This window comes from Leuresthes tenuis, unplaced genomic scaffold (assembly GCF_036924035.1).
Source record: "Leuresthes tenuis unplaced genomic scaffold, fLeuTen1.0.hap1 SCAF_7, whole genome shotgun sequence".
NCBI classification, from domain to species: domain Eukaryota; kingdom Metazoa; phylum Chordata; class Actinopteri; order Atheriniformes; family Atherinopsidae; genus Leuresthes; species Leuresthes tenuis.
In genome coordinates, this window is record NW_027325361.1 from 36,411,717 (window position 1) to 36,434,545 (window position 22,829).

General features: G+C 42.4%; 2 protein-coding genes across 4 annotated transcripts in view; one reads left to right on the forward strand and one right to left on the reverse strand.

The window, feature by feature from the left end:
* cpt2 (carnitine palmitoyltransferase 2) overlaps positions 1 to 22,829 on the forward strand; it is a 397,454-nt gene that overhangs the window by 279,257 nt on the left and 95,368 nt on the right. The window lies entirely within an intron of this gene.
* b4galt6 (UDP-Gal:betaGlcNAc beta 1,4- galactosyltransferase, polypeptide 6) overlaps positions 1 to 22,829 on the reverse strand; it is a 68,868-nt gene that overhangs the window by 10,583 nt on the left and 35,456 nt on the right. For 2 of the 3 annotated variants that reach the window (XM_072390263.1, XM_072390261.1), the window contains 3 exons: positions 21,221 to 21,408; positions 20,875 to 20,997; positions 5,022 to 5,123 (listed from right to left, as the gene is read on the reverse strand). In XM_072390263.1, coding sequence (XP_072246364.1) covers positions 5,022 to 5,123; positions 20,875 to 20,997; positions 21,221 to 21,408 — 413 coding nt within the window. Of the gene's footprint in view, positions 1 to 1,969; positions 4,490 to 5,021; positions 5,124 to 20,874; positions 20,998 to 21,220; positions 21,409 to 22,829 lie in introns of those variants that run through there. The other variant, XM_072390262.1, reaches the window with a different exon arrangement.

Here is a 22,829-nt window from a genome sequence, read left to right on the forward strand (position 1 = left end):
GCCATCCCTAACTATAAGCTTTATCAGAAAGGAAAGTTTTAAGCCTAATCTTAAAAGTGGAAAGGGTGTCTGCTTCCCGGACATTTACTGGCAGCTTATTCCACAAGAGAGGGGCCTGATAACTGAAGGCTCTGCCTCCCATTCTACTTTTAGAAACTCTGGGAACAACAAGTAAACCTGCAGTTTGGGAGCGAAGTGCTCTGTTAGGAAAATATCTTACAATGAGATCTTTAAGATATGATGGAGCTCGGTCATTAAGAGCTTTATATGTGAGGAGAAGAATCTTAAATTCTATTCTGAATTTAACAGGGAGCCAATGAAGAGAAGCTAAAACTGGAGAAACATGATCTCTCCTTTTAGCTCTCATCAGAACTCTGGCTGCAGCATTTTGGATCAGCTGGAGGCTTTTCAGAGAATATGTGGGACAGCCCAATAATAAGGAATTACAGTAGTCCAATCTTGAAGTAACAAATGCATGAACTAGTTTCTCTGCCTCACCCTGAGACAGGATGTTCCTGATTTTAGCAAAATTACGAAGGTGAAAGAAGGCAGTCCTAGAAACCAGTTTTATATGTGCGTCAAATGATAAATTCTGGTCAAAAATAACTCCAAGGTTCCTCACTGTAGAACTAGAAGCCAGGGAAATACCATCTAGAGTAACTATATAACTAGACAATTTCTCCCTGAAGCGCTCTGGTCCAAAGAGAACAACTTCAGTTTTGTCTGAATTTAAAAGCAGACAGTTCTGAGTCATCCAGGTCTTTATGTCTTTAAGACAGGCTTGTAGTCTGACCAACCTATTGGTTTCATCTGGTTTCATAGATAAGTACAGCTGAGTATCATCAGCATAACAATGGAAATTTATGCCATGCTGTCTGATAATGTTACCTAATGGAAGCATGTATAAAGTAAAAAGAATCGGTCCAAGCACAGAACCCTGAGGAACTCCATGACTTACTCCAACGTGTGAGGAAGATTCTTCATTTCCAAGAACAAACTGGAATCTATCAGATAAATATGACTTAAACCAGCCTAATGCAGTTCCTTTAATCCCAATAACATGTTGAAGTCTCTGTAACAGAATGCTGTGATCGATTATATCAAATGAAGCACTGAGATCCAACAGGACAAGCACAGACACAAGTCCGCTATCAGAGGCTAAGAGGAGATCATTGGTAACTTTCACCAGTGCTGTTTCTGTGCTATGATGCACTCTGAATCCTGACTGAAACTCTTCAAACAGATTATTTCTATGTAAATGATCACAAAGTTGAGCTGCAACTATTTTTTCAAGAACTTTAGACAAAAAGGGAGATTGGATATAGATCGATAATTAGCCAACACTTCTGAATCAAGAGTAGGTTTTTTAAGTAAAGGTTTAATTACAGCAACCTTAAAAGTCTGAGGTACATATCCTGTCAACAAAGACAGATTGATCAAATCCAATATGGAAGTGTCAATTAAGGGCAGTGTTTCTCAATTCCGGTCCTCATGACCCACTGCCCTGCATGTTTTCAATGTTTCCCTCCTCCACCACACCTGATTCAAATGATCAGCTCATCATCAAGCTCTGCAGTGGCCTGATAAGGAGCCATTCATTTGAATCAGGTGTGGTGGTGGAGGGAAACATTGAAAACGTGCAGGGCAGTGGGTCATGAGGACCGGAATTGAGAAACACTGATTAAGGGGAAAACCTCCTTGAACAGTCTGGTTGGGATTGGGTCTAACATACAAGTTGATGGTTTAGAAGAGACTATTGCTGTTGTTAGCTCAGAAAGATCAACTGGGCAGAAGCTGTCTAAATACAATTCAGGTTCGAAAGATACTTCTAAAGCTGCTCTACTTGATGATACATCAGTGATAATAATGGGAAGGATTCCATTAATCTTCTCTCTGATAGAAACAATTTTATTGATGAAGAATCTCATGAAATCATCACTGCTGAGAGTTAAAGGAATACATGGTTCAACAGAGCTCGGACATTGCAATTACACTGTATTAAATCAGCATAGCCTATGTAGAAGGAAATTTGTATTTATGTATATACAACTGTATCAGTCTTTAAATATACCAACACACATTAAATCCTCTAAATTACAATTTATTATACATGTATACCAGTGTATGTGCTCAGTATAGCTTTGTTCCATATCTGTATAATACCAATACAGCTTCTTTTCATACTTAATAAAAAAGTATTTTTATACTACAGTTTTTCTACTGTTTAAGTAATTTACTTTTGGTGAGGTACCAGCTGTATTTCTTTTGTAAGTACTTAACGTTTTACAATAAAGCTAATAATTCATATCTATTACAATCTAATCTAGTCTAAAAGAGCACATGAGAGGATCCCTTGCCATTATTCTCTTTCTTATTAAACATAAACTGTAACTTGCACTGGGCAATAAAATTATCTCAAAATTAGAAAAAAATGTAATTCATGTCATTCTCAAAATGAATATGGTCGTTGCACCACAATCCAATTATGTTTTCATGATACTACCTGTCGACATATTTGTTTAAGCAAATTGATACAATTATCAAATACTTTCTCTGGGACAAGAAAAGACCAATGATTAACATTAATAAAATGCGGTCATCAAAGACATATGGTCTTACAGTAATAAATGTTGCAGTTGTCACTGCGTGAGTCCGCCAATTACGGAAAAATACATTTCCTCCAGAACTCAAAAATGTTGGCAAGAATCAAAGATGAGGATGAAAGCTTTTAAGAGGCCTCTCACCCAATGATATCCGGGATAGGCTCCAGCACCCCTGTGACCCTCAATTGGATTAAGCTGGTATAGAAAATGGATGGATTTTCAGTTCGCTATTATGATTTTAAAGTGTACAATGAACACTGAATATGCAACAGACTCTATATCATTAAAATCAGGAACATCCTGTCTCAGAGTAATGCACAGAAACTGCTCCATACATTTGTTCCTTCAGGACTGAACTACTTTAATTCTTTATTATTGGGCTGCCCCACATATTCTCTGAAAAGCCTCCAGCTGATCCAAAACCCTGCAGCCAGAGTTCTGATGAGAACTAACAGAGATAATAGTTCTCCAGTTTTAGCTTCTTTTCATTGGTTTCGTTGGTGAGTAAAATTTGTCCTATAATGATTACAAATGTGTACAACAGTTTGTGAGTAACTTTGGGTATTTGCAAATGTGTTCAAACTGACACACAAACCAAACAATTTGGACCTATGTGAAATAATTGTACATATGCACACATTAAAAACTACACAAACAGCATCTTACAAACAGATACGATCATTTTCATGGTTGACAAGCTTACTGTGAATCCAAATTGTTAAATGGTGTGCACACGTCCTGATACACAGGGATCAGATTGCATTTGCGCAAAAATCAGGTTTTGTGTGTATATGGACTTTTGAGACTCACAACTCACAGATCCACAGATACAGCACGTTCAAAATTATTATGCAAATAATATTTTTCTCTGATTTTCCTAAATAGTCGATGCAAATGATAGTCAGCTTAATATTCAAGTCATCAACCGTTAGAGAATAATTCAGATGTTGTTGAACAATGATTACAGTATTTTCTTCAAAAATAACATCTTAACAGGTGTCAGAATACCCTCCCAGAGCTGCTGTTTGGATGTGAACTGCCTCCCACCCTCATATAGTTGCACTCCTTTAGCTTGAGGATGCTCCAAAGGTTCTCCACAGGGTTGAGGTCAGGGGAGGATGAGTTTCTCTCCTCTTATGCCCATAGCAGCCAGTGATGCAAAGGTCATTTTCACACCTTCAGAAACCCTGTGGGGCCGACCAGCTCTCCCCCCATGATTCCAGCCCAGAACATGACTCCGCCACCTCCTTGCTGACGTCGCAGCCTTGTTGGGACACACTGGCCGTCCACCAACCATCCACTGCTCCATCCATCTGGACCATCCAGGGTTGCACGGCACTCATCAGAGAACAATACTGTTTGAAAATGAGTCGTGTCATTCTGGGCCCGCTGCAGCCATTTCTGCTTGTGAGCATTGGTTAGGGGTGGCCGAATAGAAGGTTTATGCAGAACTGCAAGCCTCTGGAGGATCCTAAATCTTGAGGTTCGCGGGACCCCAGAGCAGCTTCAAATACCTGTTTGCTGCTTTGTTATGGCATCTTAGCAGCTGCTCTCTTAATCTGATGCATTTGTCTGGCAGAAACCTTCCTCATTGTGCCTTTATCTGCTCGAACCCGTGTGTCATCTGAATCAGCCACAATTCTCTTAACGGTACGATGATCACACTTAAGTGAAATATCTAAGGTTTCATTCCTTGTCCAAGGCATTCGACTATTTCACGCTTTTCAGCAGCAGAAAGATCCTTTTCCTTTCCTCTATCGCTTGAAAAGGGTGGTCTGCGTAAGACTGTGGAACGTCCTTCATTCAGTAGTTTTCCTTTAACTGGGCTCACCTGGCAAACTAATTATCACAGGCGTCTGGGATTGAGTTCAGTGATCCAAAGAGCCCTGAGACACAATACCGTGCATGAGTTTAATGGAAAACAAAAAAAATTAAGCTTTATGACACCTAAATACAATTTGCATCATAATTTGGAACGCGGTGTACATGCGGCATTTAATGCTCCTTAACCCAAATGAAAAATGGGATAAGCAGCCATTTTCCATTTTCAGATTTTTGTGATCAAATCAAAACAGGAAAAAAATAATTTTGACTGCTCAGATTTGATTTTAGTTTTTTTATCCAAGAAAAGTAACATGACCAGGAAGTTACATTTTATTACATATTATTTTACTGAACTGAACTGTGTTGGATTTCTTTGGATTTAAATGATAATTTCATCAAATTGGACTCTTTTTAAAATCAACTCCAATTGAACTTTCTCAGTAGTGCCTGAGATGACTTCTATTGTGAATTAGCAGTGTGTAGAAAAAAAATTGGATTGAAAACAGTTATGATTGAAATTAAGGAAAACAATCGTCATCATCTGTCTTCAGAATAGAAACTATTTCATAGATGTGAGATAAAAATCAGCTTCACCTCCCAAGAAACTGCACCTCTCCTCTGTGGTGGTGAGGAATTGACTTGTACTTGCCAATCTCTCCCTCTGGTCGTGAGACATTCAGATCAGCATAGTGAACCCTGAGGAGAAATAAGGATGCATTACCATTTAAGCAATAACACAATCTGAACAAATGGTCATTTTCAACACATTTGTCTGATCAGTCTGGTAATAGATACTAGAATAAGGTAGTTTCACTTAACATCAGCACAGTGTCCATAAATTTTGCACAAAATCTATTCCACTTATTAAATCATACTATACAGCCTTGTCCACAGAATATGTCAAAGTACAAATGTTAATGTTTTCACTTATAACTTGCATTATGTTAGAAAAATCATGGAGTTATACCATGAGAAAAGCTGCAAGAATAAACGTTTATGTGAAGGGGGCAGGCTTCCTCCTACCTTTTGGTTCTCATAACACAGTGTAGCTAGTGAAATTGTTTTTGACTGTCTGAACTGAATGTGTGATAACATTTCCACCTGAACTCGTTTTCCCATAACATTGAATGGCGAGTAATGTCCTTTTCCCATAACATTGTGTGGCCAGCAAACATAAATAATATAAATAGCAATAGCTCCATTTTCTTAGGTAGACAACTCTGAGCCAGCTTCCCGACAGGTTGTGCGGACTTGTCTCTTTCTTGCAAGAAATAAATGTTTTGTGTTAATCGTATCCAGTGACTCTGAGCCTAATTTTTAGAGAATTTTTCTGACATAAGTTGTCCTTCGAGCCGGATCCCAACATTCTTTCCACCACCTGATGGAGGCTGGCTGCCACTGGCTGGAGGAAAGGTGACGGGATCTTTATTTTTGAATCAGTGGCCACACTCGCTGGATTCTTGGTTGTTGGACTTACCAGTGGATTTATGGTAAGGATCCCTTTGTATTACTATTGTTGGCGAAAAATAGTGTGATTATTAAGGCAAAAACATATATTAGGCAAAAATTTGTGATTATTTAACTAACAACTGTTAGACCAATAAGGTTAAATTGTTGAAGTGGTGAAACAGCTGCTGCAGACTGTGCAGTTTAGCTGTACTATTGTTTGTGAAAAGACACGAGTAATGTATCACTGACCAATTCAGTTTGAACTTCATTTAATTAAGACGTTTGCAAATAATAGTGAATTTTTGCAAGTGCAGCTTAGTAGCAAAGCAGCCTTTAACTAAACTGTATAAGATTGCGATGAGGAACCTGTGATATGATACATGTAAGTAGGGGCATTGCTATTTTTTTTTTTTTAAAGGAAAAACGTTGCTATTTCGAGTGCAGCTTAGTATCAAAAGGCGTAGCCTTTAACTAAAAACTGTATAGTTGTGTAGGATTAACCCATGATAAGTAACATAAAAGAAGTCAGTAAAGTGAGTGAGTCCATAGTCTGTGTGAGAAGACTACAGGAATAAATAACTCTGCGCCGCATATTATAAGTGGAATCTTTCTTAAGCAAGTTTGTGATAGGAGATCGCAATAAGTAAATCCAGTTTGTTTGTTTGCTGCAGTGTTGTTGATATGTTTGCTGTGTATGTATAAAGTGTGAAACAGCTGCTGGTGGTGCGTTGCTGGTAACGACAGGAATAATGTTTCAGTGACTAGTTCAGAGTGAGATGAAGTGGTGGTGAAACAGCTGCTGGTGGTGCGTTGCTGGTAACGACAGGAGTAATGTTTCAGTGACTAGTTCAGAGTGAGATGAAGTGGTGGTGAAACAGCTGCTGGTGGTGCGTTGCTGGTAACGACAGGAGTAATGTTTCACTGACTAGTTCAGAGTGAGATGAAGTGGTGGTGAAACAGCTGCTGGTGGTGCGTTGCTGGTAACGACAGGAGTAATGTTTCACTGACTAGTTCAGAGTGAGATGAAGTGGTGGTGAAACAGCTGCTGGTGGTGCGTTGCTGGTAACGACGGGAGTAATGTTTCACTGACTAGTTCAGAGTGAGATGAAGTGGTGGTGAAACAGCTGCTGGTGGTGTGTTGCTGGTAACGACGGGAGTAATGTTTCAGTGACTAGTTCAGAGTGAGATGAAGTGGTGGTGAAACAGCTGCTGGTGGTGCGTTGCTGGTAACGACAGGAGTAATGTTTCAGTGACTAGTTCAGAGTGAGATGAAGTGGTGGTGAAACAGCTGCTGGTGGTGCGTTGCTGGTAACGACAGGAGTAATGTTTCAGTGACTAGTTCAGAGTGAGATGAAGTGGTGGTGAAACAGCTGCTGGTGGTGCGTTGCTGGTAACGACAGGAGTAATGTTTCAGTGACTAGTTCAGAGTGAGATGAAGTGGTGGTGAAACAGCTGCTGGTGGTGCGTTGCTGGTAACGACAGGAGTAATGTTTCAGTGACTAGTTCAGAGTGAGATGAAGTGGTGGTGAAACAGCTGCTGGTGGTGCGTTGCTGGTAACGACAGGAGTAATGTTTCAGTGACTAGTTCAGAGTGAGATGAAGTGGTGGTGAAACAGCTGCTGGTGGTGCGTTGCTGGTAACGACAGGAGTAATGTTTCACTGACTAGTTCAGAGTGAGATGAAGTGGTGGTGAAACAGCTGCTGGTGGTGCGTTGCTGGTAACGACAGGAGTAATGTTTCACTGACTAGTTCAGAGTGAGATGAAGTGGTGGTGAAACAGCTGCTGGTGGTGCGTTGCTGGTAACGACGGGAGTAATGTTTCACTGACTAGTTCAGAGTGAGATGAAGTGGTGGTGAAACAGCTGCTGGTGGTGCGTTGCTGGTAACGACGGGAGTAATGTTTCACTGACTAGTTCAGAGTGAGATGAAGTGGTGGTGAAACAGCTGCTGGTGGTGTGTTGCTGGTAACGACGGGAGTAATGTTTCAGTGACTAGTTCAGAGTGAGATGAAGTGGTGGTGAAACAGCTGCTGGTGGTGCGTTGCTGGTAACGACAGGAGTAATGTTTCAGTGACTAGTTCAGAGTGAGATGAAGTGGTGGTGAAACAGCTGCTGGTGGTGCGTTGCTGGTAACGACAGGAGTAATGTTTCAGTGACTAGTTCAGAGTGAGATGAAGTGGTGGTGAAACAGCTGCTGGTGGTGCGTTGCTGGTAACGACAGGAGTAATGTTTCAGTGACTAGTTCAGAGTGAGATGAAGTGGTGGTGAAACAGCTGCTGGTGGTGCGTTGCTGGTAACGACAGGAGTAATGTTTCAGTGACTAGTTCAGAGTGAGATGAAGTGGTGGTGAAACAGCTGCTGGTGGTGCGTTGCTGGTAACGACAGGAGTAATGTTTCACTGACTAGTTCAGAGTGAGATGAAGTGGTGGTGAAACAGCTGCTGGTGGTGCGTTGCTGGTAACGACAGGAGTAATGTTTCACTGACTAGTTCAGAGTGAGATGAAGTGGTGGTGAAACAGCTGCTGGTGGTGCGTTGCTGGTAACGACAGGAGTAATGTTTCAGTGACTACTTCAGAGTGAGATGAAGTGGTGGTGAAACAGCTGCTGGTGGTGTGTTGCTGGTAACGACGGGAGTAATGTTTCAGTGACTAGTTCAGAGTGAGATGAAGTGGTGGTGAAACAGCTGCTGGTGGTGCGTTGCTGGTAACGACAGGAGTAATGTTTCAGTGACTAGTTCAGAGTGAGATGAAGTGGTGGTGAAACAGCTGCTGGTGGTGTGTTGCTGGTAACGACGGGAGTAATGTTTCAGTGACTAGTTCAGAGTGAGATGAAGTGGTGGTGAAACAGCTGCTGGTGGTGTGTTGCTGGTAACGACAGGAGTAATGTTTCACAGACTAGTTCAGAGTGAGATGAAGTGGTGGTGAAACAGCTGCTGGTGGTGCGTTGCTGGTAACGACGGGAGTAATGTTTCACTGACTAGTTCAGAGTGAGATGAAGTGGTGGTGAAACAGCTGCTGGTGGTGCGTTGCTGGTAACGACGGGAGTAATGTTTCACTGACTAGTTCAGAGTGAGATGAAGTGGTGGTGAAACAGCTGCTGGTGGTGTGTTGCTGGTAACGACAGGAGTAATGTTTCAGTGACTAGTTCAGAGTGAGATGAAGTGGTGGTGAAACAGCTGCTGGTGGTGCGTTGCTGGTAACGACAGGAGTAATGTTTCACAGACTAGTTCAGAGTGAGATGAAGTGGTGGTGAAACAGCTGCTGGTGGTGCGTTGCTGGTAACGACGGGAGTAATGTTTCACTGACTAGTTCAGAGTGAGATGAAGTGGTGGTGAAACAGCTGCTGGTGGTGTGTTGCTGGTAACGACAGGAGTAATGTTTCACAGACTAGTTCAGAGTGAGATGAAGTGGTGGTGAAACAGCTGCTGGTGGTGCGTTGCTGGTAACGACAGGAGTAATGTTTCACTGACTAGTTCAGAGTGAGATGAAGTGGTGGTGAAACAGCTGCTGGTGGTGCGTTGCTGGTAACGACAGGAGTAATGTTTCACTGACTAGTTCAGAGTGAGATGAAGTGGTGGTGAAACAGCTGCTGGTGGTGTGTTGCTGGTAACGACAGGAGTAATGTTTCAGTGACTAGTTCAGAGTGAGATGAAGTGGTGGTGAAACAGCTGCTGGTGGTGCGTTGCTGGTAACGACAGGAGTAATGTTTCACAGACTAGTTCAGAGTGAGATGAAGTGGTGGTGAAACAGCTGCTGGTGGTGTGTTGCTGGTAACGACAGGAGTAATGTTTCAGTGACTAGTTCAGAGTGAGATGAAGTGGTGGTGAAACAGCTGCTGGTGGTGCGTTGCTGGTAACGACAGGAGTAATGTTTCACAGACTAGTTCAGAGTGAGATGAAGTGGTGGTGAAACAGCTGCTGGTGGTGCGTTGCTGGTAACGACGGGAGTAATGTTTCACTGACTAGTTCAGAGTGAGATGAAGTGGTGGTGAAACAGCTGCTGGTGGTGTGTTGCTGGTAACGACAGGAGTAATGTTTCACAGACTAGTTCAGAGTGAGATGAAGTGGTGGTGAAACAGCTGCTGGTGGTGCGTTGCTGGTAACGACAGGAGTAATGTTTCACTGACTAGTTCAGAGTGAGATGAAGTGGTGGTGAAACAGCTGCTGGTGGTGCGTTGCTGGTAACGACGGGAGTAATGTTTCAGTGACTAGTTCAGAGTGAGATGAAGTGGTGGTGAAACAGCTGCTGGTGGTGCGTTGCTGGTAACGACGGGAGTAATGTTTCACTGACTAGTTCAGAGTGAGATGAAGTGGTGGTGAAACAGCTGCTGGTGGTGCGTTGCTGGTAACGACAGGAGTAATGTTTCAGTGACTAGTTCAGAGTGAGATGAAGTGGTGGTGAAACAGCTGCTGGTGGTGCGTTGCTGGTAACGACGGGAGTAATGTTTCACTGACTAGTTCAGAGTGAGATGAAGTGGTGGTGAAACAGCTGCTGGTGGTGTGTTGCTGGTAACGACAGGAGTAATGTTTCACAGACTAGTTCAGAGTGAGATGAAGTGGTGGTGAAACAGCTGCTGGTGGTGCGTTGCTGGTAACGACAGGAGTAATGTTTCACTGACTAGTTCAGAGTGAGATGAAGTGGTGGTGAAACAGCTGCTGGTGGTGCGTTGCTGGTAACGACGGGAGTAATGTTTCAGTGACTAGTTCAGAGTGAGATGAAGTGGTGGTGAAACAGCTGCTGGTGGTGCGTTGCTGGTAACGACAGGAGTAATGTTTCACTGACTAGTTCAGAGTGAGATGAAGTGGTGGTGAAACAGCTGCTGGTGGTGCGTTGCTGGTAACGACAGGAGTAATGTTTCAGTGACTAGTTCAGAGTGAGATGAAGTGGTGGTGAAACAGCTGCTGGTGGTGTGTTGCTGGTAACAACAGGAGTAATGTTTCAGTGACTAGTTCAGAGTGAGATGAAGTGGTGGTGAAACAGCTGCTGGTGGTGCGTTGCTGGTAACGACAGGAGTAATGTTTCAGTGACTAGTTCAGAGTGAGATGAAGTGGTGGTGAAACAGCTGCTGGTGGTGCGTTGCTGGTAACGACAGGAGTAATGTTTCAGTGACTAGTTCAGAGTGAGATGAAGTGGTGGTGAAACAGCTGCTGGTGGTGCGTTGCTGGTAACGACAGGAGTAATGTTTCAGTGACTAGTTCAGAGTGAGATGAAGTGGTGGTGAAACAGCTGCTGGTGGTGTGTTGCTGGTAACGACGGGAGTAATGTTTCAGTGACTAGTTCAGAGTGAGATGAAGTGGTGGTGAAACAGCTGCTGGTGGTGTGTTGCTGGTAACGACAGGAGTAATGTTTCACAGACTAGTTCAGAGTGAGATGAAGTGGTGGTGAAACAGCTGCTGGTGGTGCGTTGCTGGTAACGACGGGAGTAATGTTTCACTGACTAGTTCAGAGTGAGATGAAGTGGTGGTGAAACAGCTGCTGGTGGTGTGTTGCTGGTAACGACAGGAGTAATGTTTCACAGACTAGTTCAGAGTGAGATGAAGTGGTGGTGAAACAGCTGCTGGTGGTGTGTTGCTGGTAACGACAGGAGTAATGTTTCACTGACTAGTTCAGAGTGAGATGAAGTGGTGGTGAAACAGCTGCTGGTGGTGCGTTGCTGGTAACGACAGGAGTAATGTTTCAGTGACTAGTTCAGAGTGAGATGAAGTGGTGGTGAAACAGCTGCTGGTGGTGCGTTGCTGGTAACGACGGGAGTAATGTTTCACTGACTAGTTCAGAGTGAGATGAAGTGGTGGTGAAACAGCTGCTGGTGGTGTGTTGCTGGTAACGACAGGAGTAATGTTTCACAGACTAGTTCAGAGTGAGATGAAGTGGTGGTGAAACAGCAAACACTGGAGTCTGGTTGCCGTACTGTTGTTGCTGATGGTAAAGACAGAAGTAGTGTGTCACTGACTTGTACTCAGATTAACTCCTCTGGAAATTGATTAGCTGCGAGAGGACAGTATGGGAAATACCTGTTTCAAAGTTAACCGGGAGTTAAGTGGGAGTGCTAAAATCATGTTTTAGAAAAACCCAGAAAATATTAAATACCTAGACAGATGGGAAAATAAATTTACGTTTGAGGGAAATTTGAACATGGTAACATTGCCCAGTCCTAGAGAAGGGGAAGACAAAAGTAATGTACAAAGTAAATCTAGTTAAAAACACAAGGTTTAAAACTAGACATTCGTACAAGTTTGTGTATTAAGATTTAACAGCTTTCTTAAAGAGTGAAAAAAAAAAAAATAAATAAAACAATCTTTTATACTTTGTATCACCACAGAATTGTTTTATTGATGATTTTTGCTGAATCACTTTCAGTTGTGTGCACTGCTTTTGACTGTTTAGTCATAACAGGGGACTTGAAGGTGCACATAGATGTAGCCCATAATCAGCAAGCTAAAGAACTCACTGCTTTCCTTGAAATGTTTGGTCTAACTCAGTGTGTGACTGAGTCCCCCCCCACAGCAGAGGACACACTCTAGATGTGCTCATTTCAAAGGGTGTTGTTATCTTAAATATGGAAACAGATTAACAAACCCTCCAGTTTCACTACCTTTAGAACTCATTTCTACATCTGATTGACTAACTTCCCTAAACTTAAAGGAACAGAGATCATATTCCTCAGAGATTACAGCATTTATCTCATAACTGAACAGCAAAGTGCTTTACAGAAAGGGTTAAAGTGAGTATTAGGATATTAACAAAAAGCAATAAAATATGCTACGGGAGTCAGGTATCAAACAATAGTTTTCTTAAAGAGAAATTTAAACACAGCTGCATTAAATCAGTCATAACAAGTCAAAGTTTGTTTTTATGGTGTATTTAAAACCAGCCAGTGACCAGAGAGTTGCACCAGTGGAGTAATATATTGATACTATTAGCAGTTTTTAAGCCTGCAGATAAATATTAATTAAATTAAGTAGAAAGGTTGTGCATGTAAACATTAGAAGCAACAGAATGCCTTTATTTTCCTCTCACTTACATGTTGCTGCCAGCTGTCGTGCTGCTCATTTTCTCTGTTCATTTTGCTGCTCAAAGAGTTGACTGCGGGTGTGTGTATGTTGTAAGGGGAAAAAAGTTGCTGGAGGGGTCTGAAAAAGACTTAAAATTGCTAAATCTAGTTGGTGACGACTAGTAGATATAACTGCCATCTGCTGTGAATACTGACACAGACGGGTCACTTATCAATTGAGTGTTTGTTGAGGATTTGCTTGAGATGATGCTGTGAATAACTTGAGCATATATATGCTGCTGCTGATGTTTTTCTCTACTTACTGCTGATTCTGATGGCTTATCTCCTTGATATCAGCTTTCAGTCTAATTAAGGTGGTGTCATATGCTTCTCTGACTGATTGACAGTGTTTTGACTTTTTCGGCCACAACCCTCGTGTTCACGCTCGTTTTTTGCAGCTTTCAAAAAGATTGTTTCAAATTTGCTTGCTGAATGGAAACCCGACTGGTGACTGACAAGAGTTGTTGGTGTGGTGTGCGCTTGATATTTGCCGCAGACAGCAGATAATGAGGTATATCACGGAGTTCCTTAAACAGTGACATTTTTCTCACAACTTGTCTTATCGTCATAAAAATTCATATTAGCATGCTATGTTTACATAAAAATACCAGAGGATAGAAGCAGCTGAAAATATCACTTGTTGATGAGTGTTTAATTGTACAATCGTAACACACGGTACAACTCAAGCTTGAGGAAAATGAGATCACCATCACCGCTGTATGCGAGATCAGCCGCTGTAACACGAGTAAGCCACGCTATGGGCACGAACACAAGCCCATTCTATCACAAATTCTGGCTTTTGAACTTTGCGCTGATAACAATCTAAAGGACTATGGTCCTTTTCCTCTTCAGCTTGGAGGCCACCACATCCATGATTTCCAAATCCAATTTGAAATGAGGCCTCATCAGACCACAGCACACTTTTCCACTTTGCATCAGTCCACCCCAGTGTTAACTGGCAATGGCTTTCCGTAGTGTTCCCAAGTCCACGTGGTAAGATCCTTGACAGAATGATGTCAGTTTTTATTGCAGTGAGGGATCGAATGTCACAGGCATTCAATGTTGGTTTTAGGCCTTGCCTACCCGAGTCTCTGTATCTTCTGAATATAAAAAATGGACTGTAGATGATAACATCCCTTAATTCCTTGCAATTGAATAGAAATGAAAAGAACTATTATTATTTATTTATTTTTATTATCATTTATCCCAAAAGAAAATGATACAGTTGCAGTAAATTTTCTTTTTTTAATGTAATCATTACAAGCTGTTATTATAAACACTTATTGCTACTGGCAAGAAGGGCCTGTATCTTTCTTTTTTACATCTGACCTAAAGAAGCCTCAAACTATGTTATGAAGACGATGGTCAGTGTTGTTCTTTATATGAACCAACTTGTGCAACATTCGTCTTTTAACAGTCAGTTTCAGGGGCTCCAGAACAGTCCTCAGCACAGAACCAGCCTTTGTTTGATCTTCTTTGAGTCTCTGGCTCCGATGCTGCTGCCCCAACAAATAGCTGCAAAGCAGATTGTACTCTACAGTAGCTGTTATGTCCCTTCTTGAAGACAGCCTCAATGTTGCTTTTCAAATCCAGTCTGCTGTCCAGGTGAACTCCCAGGTATCTGTATTCCTTAACCACCTCCAAATCTTTACCTTAGATGGAGACAGCATTTGGCTTACTCCTGATCCTCCTAAAATTCATAATCATCGCTTTTGTTTTGTTTGAGTTTAAGGCAAAGTGATTGTTCTCACACCATGCCACAAAGTGACTGACCAGTTCCCTGTACTCAGCCTGTTGTCCATCACCCAGTGGGTTTACATGATGAGATTAACTGGATTATAGCTATAGTTGGATTATGCTCCTTATCTGAGGGTAATTATCCTTGGATATATGGCGGTGAATGAATGGAATCACTGGCACAAAGCATGCAATACCACAGTAGATAGGTGGCGCTGTACCCATTTCAACTATCGCTAATAGAGCCACTTCCTGTTGACTTCTTCACCACCAACAACAATACTCAGGCATTCGAGAAAGATGGTGAACGAAGAGCAAGAAGAAGCCGCGTCCCTCTACATCTGTGATGAGCTGGTTATGGCACAGACGATGCACAACGGCGCATTCTCCATCGCGTTGTTTGTTTCTTTCTGATGGCGGCGACAACAACAGTAATATCGTCTCCTTCGACTTCCAGGTGATGATTGCGGGAAAAAGTCTCGAGCATGCGCAGAACGCCTGATCCGATCCACTGTTGTCTCCAGGCACATTAAGTGGGCAATCGGATCAAATTATCCCGGGGTCTTAATTCGATCCGATCCGATTTCTTGTCAGATTAAGCTTGTTACATGAGCTGAATAACTCAATCTTATTGTAATTTAGCCATTAATCCGATCCGATTGCCCGCATGTAACCGCACTGATTGATACAACCAACAACTGCAGAGTCATCACAGTCTTTCTGGAAATGACAGGACTCCGAGTTGTACTGGCAGTCTGAGGTGTACAGAGTGAAGAGAAACTGTGAGAGTGCAGTCCACTATGGTGCTCCTGTGCTGCTGACCACCTTCTCAGACACACAACCCTTCAGTCTCACAAACTGTGGTCTGTTTGTAAGGTAGTCAGTAATCCAGGTGATTGTGGGGGCAGCCACCCGTGTTTTCTGCAGCTTCTTACATAAAATTGCAGGCTGTATTGTATTAAAAGCACTGGAGAAATCAAAGAACACAATCCTCACTGTGCTGTCTGCTTTGTGAAAGGAAATGCCGAAACAAGTAGATGATAGCATCTAAAACACCAACCCCAGAATAATAAGTAAACTGTAGTGGGTCCTGACAGATTTTCATTTGCTTATTAAGGTGAGCCAATAAGTCTCTCCAGGACTTTCATGACATGTGATGTCAGGGAAACTGGTCTGTAGTCATTGAGGGCAGATGCATGAGATTTTTTAGGTACTGGAACATGCAGGATGTCTTCCACAGCTCTGGAACTTTTCCTGGCTCAGGCTAAGGTTGAGGAGTTGCTATAGAATCCCACATAACTGTTCTACACAGATCTTCGGGACCCTGGTGCTGACACCATCTGGACCTGCAGCTTTGTTTTGAGTCAGGCATTCCAGCTGCTTCTTCACCTGACTGCTGGAGACAAAGAGGCAGGAGGGGAGGTAGAGAGGGTTTCAGTGAGTCCTGATGTGGGGGGAGATGTTGGTGAGGCTGTGCTAAGTTCCATGACTAAGGTGGAGTGTGACTTTATGGAGATGTGACAGGGAGGATGTGGGTACAGGTAGGTTGTGAGGTCTGTGTTGCAGGAGGCAGGGGAGGAGCATGCTGAGTGTTGATCTGAGCTGAACCTATTGAAATACATGTTCAGCTCATTGGCTCTGTCCAGGCTTCCATCAGTCGGATCCTCTTTCACCTTGAAACCAGTCATCTTTTTTATCCCTGACCACACATCTCTCATGTTATTTTTCTGGAACTTGCTTTACAGCTTTTTTCTGTATACTTTGCTCTCTGTTATCTTCTTTTTCAACTATTTTTTAACAGTCCTCAGTAACTCCCTGTCTCCCTCCTTGAGGGCTTTTTTTTAAAAGTTCAGCAGCCTTTTCAGGTCACTGGTGATCCAGGGTTCGTTACTGGACAGAAGTCTCCACACAAAAGTTGATGTCATCCGTCACACGACAGCATTGGATTCAAAGCATCCCCACAGATCATCTACAGCATCCTGAGAAAAATTTTAAAAGTTCTTACAGTGACAGGTTGCTGCTTAACAATGGGTGTACAGTTGGGGGTGAGGAGAACCAGATTTTCCCAGTGGAGGCAGGACAGAGGAGCTATACACATCTTTGACTTAAGTAAAGAATAAATCCAACTTTTTGTTTTCTCCGATGGAGTAATTGATTGGAAGACGTGTTGAGAGGAAGATGTGGCTAAAATCTCAACAAATTACTATGAATGTGTTGGGATGTGTTTGTAGCCTGACAAAGACTGAGGTGATGATGTCACAGAGTGTGTCGGCAGCGACTGCTGGTAATATATAAAGCGCTACCAGAATGACACAGGTGAACGCCTGTTAAATAATATAGACGTAAACTTAAAGCTAACAGTTCAATGTCCAGTGCCCAGATCCCCTCCTTCACAGTGACATGTCCAGGATTACACCCTATGCTGTTAACAAGCAGCTATACCTCCACCTTCACTTTTGCTGCTTCTCCTAACATCTCTGTCAGCTCACACCGTCTTAAAGCGAAAGGCATTGGGAGTCCAATATATGCTCGTGTGGCCATGTCTTAGTCAAACACATAATACTGCATTCTTTATATTCTTTCTATGTCCTTCTGAGCGCTCAAAGCACATCCATTTTGTTTGCAAGCAGGTTGACATTCCTCATCAGTACTAAGAGAAGACCTTGTCTGTACTTCCTTTGCCTGTTTCTCTGTGTTGCTTCAGCCCGCATCCTTCAAATTGTCAGGGATTTGCTGTCTAATTTCAGGCATTTGGAAAGGTCAATTAGCTGCTCCTACACCTTTGTTTTTGCCACTGCTCCTAATGTCTCTGTCGGTTCACATTGTCTTAAAGCCTGGGAGAGACGCATTTGAGACCGGAATATACTCATGCAGCCATGTTTCAGTGAAACACATAATACCGCATTCTCAATATTCTGTCCTCCTGAGTGCTCCAAGTTCATCCATTTTGTCTGCAAGCATTCTCATATTTTCCATCAATATTAAGGGATTAGTCAATATGTCTTCTTCCACTTGCTCCAGCCCGACATCCAAAACATGTCCTTTTCAAACTGTTCGGGAGTTAGTCTCTATTTCTCTGCATTTGGAAAGCTCAATGAACCACTCCTGTTGGTAAACCACTATTGAGTTGGCATGGCAAATCATCATAATAGATGTTTAAAAGTGTCAAAAATTGAAGGAGAATCCATTTACGTGTCTCAGCTTCCAAACCAGCGCAGAAAAACTCTAAAAAAAAACACTTATTTGCAGAAAAAAAAAGCTCAGTATAAATCACAAAAACAATACATTTTCACTACAACTTACAGCCAGCTTGGTGCGGAATATTCAAGATTTGTATGTTGAGAAACGTTCTTAAACTATTTGCTCACACAGTGGTGAACCTTGCCCCATCCTTGCTTGTGAATGACTTTCGGGAATGCTTCTTTTGTACCAAATCATTTCATTCACCTGCTCACCTGTTTCCAATTGACCTGTTCACTTGTGGAATGTTCCAACCAGGGGCCTCATGTACAAAGTGTCAGGAACGATGGAGGAGGTAGGACCCAGATGCAGTTCTTTTATTTTCAAAAAGGTTTATTCCATGAGTGCGGCAGAGCCGGATTCAAAAATACTTAAACGTTGATAAACAAAACAAGACACTGGCTATGGAGCCAGACTATGAAAAAACGAGACAAGACTATGGTTAACAAACAAACATAACTGTGGCAAGACTATGACTATGGCTATGATTAAATTAACAAGGCTATGAGGCAGGAAACCAGACTTATCTTCTGTGAAAGCAACATGAAGGGTTGGTGAGGATTCTGCAATGAGTGAAAGGAAACCAGGAGACTAAATGCTGTGGAGGGAGTGATTAGTGATGACGTGCAGCCGATGACAATGAAACAGGTGACATGAGTGAGACTAACGTGAGGGGAGAAACATGGCAAGAACATAAACTGTGACATAAAAAACACAAACTGTGTCACAACAACGATCAGATGCATCAAGAGCGAAATGACTGTGGAAATGTGCGGTGCCTCACGCCAACTTCAGGGCTGTCATATGCACTTCTTTGGCGACACTTAGAGGTGATGTTGGGAAACTGTTATAATAAATAAATGTGAACACAATTTGTCCTCACACTGACTGATGTGCACATTTGAAACATGAACATTTAACACTGATGAACAATTAACACACCCATGTGTCTGCAATTACACAAGTGGATATAAAAGCATGCGCAAAGTGTTGCAATGCATACCATTAAAAACAATGGCTGTATTGGAAGACATTGTAAATGGTGCAATTGGAAGAGAGCGTGTGTTCAGAGACAGAGGATTTGCTGGCACATGATGACAACTGGCTCATCAGCCGTTTTGAGGGTAATCCTCCTGGAACTGTGTGCAGAGCTGCGGCCGGCGTTGAAGCGCAACACAGCGAGGAGCCATGGGGTGCTTGTGCCACAGTGATGTGCACACTGGGGTTTAAGCAACCGGGGCATTCAGAGGGAGCTGGCCAACCGATTGGGACTGTGCCAGTTGACCCTGAGCCGAGCCATGCCAGCCGAGTGGGACGGGATTATCTGCATCTCAGCAGGTATATCAAATTCCCACAATGCAGTTGAACAGGCCAACATTGAAGTGCAATTTGAAGCGAGAGTTGGTTTTCCTAATGTAAGCTATCAACTGCACACACAGTGTTATAAAAGCCCATCACATGATGAATTTGTATATCAACAGGAAACATTTTCATTCCATCAATGTACAGATCGTATGTGATGCGCAAATGCTTTGTGGGGGTGGCCTGGTTCAACGCACGATTCATACATTCAGTAACAGAATTGTTGGGAACAGACTACAAACTGGCACTGTGCACGATGGGTGGCTTCTTGGTGAGTAACTTTATTCGTGTAATTGTCCTAATATTATTCCCCGTGGGATGCATTGAGCATGTGCGCCCCCAATTTCTATCCCGTCTTCACAGCATCATAGTTGGTGGTTAAAGTTAGTAACTTGCTGTTTTTTGCTGCTTAAACAACAGCTTAAGATCTTTCTAACAAGCCTCTGATCGTCTCTGTGTGAAATGTCTCAATCAGCCTTACCTTTTCCCCGGCGCACTTCTGCACTATAGGTTACTGTATGAACACGTTTGTTGTGAGTTACACAAATACAGGTATTTGCGTGAACAGGGAGTGTCGGGTACTCCAATATGTGCGCTCAATTCCACTTTGATTGGGATGTACAAAGGAAATGTGCTTGGATTCATGCGTGTGCACACATTGATACATCCGGATATTTTTGTACGTTGGAGAGCATTTTGGTTTGAGCGTAGGCCATGTTTCAGAAGGAAATCCACGCAAGTCTTTGTACATGAGGCTCCTGGTGTTTTTTTAGCAGTCCTCAACTTTCCTACCCTGTTCCAACTTCTTTGGAAAGTATTGCAAGCATCAAATTCAAAATGAGTTAAAATTAAAATAAGGGCTGCACGGTTGTGTGGTGGTTAGCACCGTCACCTCACAGCAAGAGGGTTCCAGGTTCGATCCCTGCCTTGGGCCTTTCTGTGTGAAGTTCGCATGTTCTCCCCGTGTATGCGTGGGTTCTCTCCGGGTACTCCAGCTTCCTCCCACCGTCCAAAAACATGCATGTCAGGTTAATTGGTGACTCTAAATTGTCCGTAGAAGTGAGTGTGAGCGTGCATGGTTGTTTGTCTCGTTTGTCTCTATGTGGCCCTGTGATGGACTGGCGACCTGTCCAGGGTGTACCCCGCCTTTCGCCCAATGACTGCTGGGATAGGCTCCAGCCCACCTGCTACCCGACTGACGGATTGACGGTATAAGAAATGGAAAATTTGCCAAAAAAAAAATCAAGTTTATCAGTTTCAACATTAAATATTGTGTCTTTGTAGAGTATTGAATTTAATACAATTTGATAAAGATTTGCATTTCCAGGCCTTTTACGTGGTGCATTGAATAACACCCGAATTCCACTGGGTGCAAAGTGGGATTGTTTGAATGTATTAATTATTTAAAAATGAGAACATGTACATTAAACAAATAGGAAATACATTAAATATAAATTTATCCAAGTTAGTCAAAAAGCTAAGTTTCATTGACTGTCCTGTTGTATGATGGTATTAGGTTATGTCTGTCACACATCTTCATGTCACAACAAAATCAGGCCCTTCCTCAGTTACTATTCAAACCAACATACAAGAAAAAAAAGAAGACTTACCTGTTCCATAAATCATCATCCTCTCCTCCCCAACCCCAGAATGCATTGGGAAAGCCATTAATCTTTTGGAACTGCTCCACAGTAAGTCCACTCACACCACCAAAGAACTCGGTGTATGGAAGACTGAAAGACAAAACAAAAATCAAATAATAAACTCTAAGAATGGGATTGTTGACTGTGTGTCAAAATATAAAGTGCATCCTTGAAAATTCTTAAGTGCATTATGTAATTGCATTAGGATAAGAGACCTGTGCAATGAAATCAAGATCCCATTTTAAGACTGTAAGTCCAGCAAACTTTTCTTAAGACATTTCTTACCTATATGACAAATTTTAAACACACTCACATGTACATGTATTTGTCCAGTTTGGCAGCAAAGTGGCGTGGCATCTGACCACAGCCGTAGTAGTTTCGGTCATTCTCAGGAATATGGTCAACATCGTGGAAAATCAAGCAGTCCCAGTCCAAGTCCTTCATGGCCTCCAGGAATCCCACATTAAACAGCATTGCCCTGTTGAAGGGCTCGCTCCCAATCTAAAAATATACCCCTCAGTGTAAACAGGGTTTGTATACATCTTTCCGAATATATTTCCATAACTTTAACCCAGTTCTCAGACTCACACGTTGTGTGGTTTCCATTTATGAAAAATAAATAAAATAAACTACACTCACCGGCCACTTTATTAGGTATACCTGTTCAATTGCTTTTTTTTTTTTAACACAAATAGCTAATCAGCCAATCGCATGGCCACAACATTGCACAACATGCATTTAGGCATGTAGAGGTTGACATTTAGGCTACATGCCTAAATGCCCAAATGCATTGAGTTGTGGCCATGCGACAGACAACATGTTGAAGTTCAAACCGAGCATCAGAATGGGGAAGAAAGGGGATTTAAGTGACTTTGAACGTGGCATGGTAGTTGGTGCCAGACGGGTTGGTCTGAGTATGTCAGAAACAGCTGATCTGCTGGCATTTTCACCCACAACCATCTCTGCGTTTACAGAGAATGGTCTGAAAAAGAGAAAATATCCAGTGAAAATGCCTTGTTGATGTGAGAGGTCAGAGGAGAATGGGCAGACTGGTTCCAGGTGACAGGAAGGCAACATGAACTCAAATAAGCACTCATTCCAACCAAACAATGCAGAATACCATCTCTGAACACACAACATGTGGAACCTTGAAGAAGATGGGCTTCAGCAGCAGGACACCACAGCGGGTGCCACTGCTGTCAGCTAACAACAGGAAACTGAGACTATGATTCACATAGGCTCACCAGAACTGGACCAAAGAAGACTGGAAAAACACTGCCTGGTCTGACAATTTCAGCTGCAACATTCAGATGGTCGGGTCAGAATTTGGCGTAAACAACAGAGAAAGCATGGCTCCATCCTGCCTTGTATCAATGGTTCAGGCTGCTGGTGGTGGTGGTGGTGTAATGGTGTGTGTGTGTGGGGGGGGTGTGTGTTCTTGGCACACTTTGGGCCCCTTAGCACCAGTTGAGCATTGTTTAAATACAGCAGCCTACCTGAGTATTGTTGCTGACCCTGTCCATCCCTTTATGAGCACAGTGTACCCATCTTCTGATGACTACTTGCGATTTAATAAGTGATTATTTTTTAAGTTCCTTGTCTTTTTCAACAAATATAGAGAATACATATTTTTGCTATAGAAGACAAAGTTACCTGTTTTCAGCTCTGCAGTCACTTCTTGCTTGCATTTTTTATACAGCTCCAGTATAGCAACCTGGCTAAAATATGTTCGAGATGGCATACTGTACCGCTTATCCAGTGTATTAATTAAGGCTGTAAACCCAGGCTTGGTCACCATGGTGATGGGCATCATGCCCCTTGCCAAAAACTCTGGTATTGCTCGAGTCATTTCTTTGTGCCGTTTTGACCAAGTTTCATATGGAGTCACGCTTTCCAACATTTCGTTTAACAAGCTCTGTCGG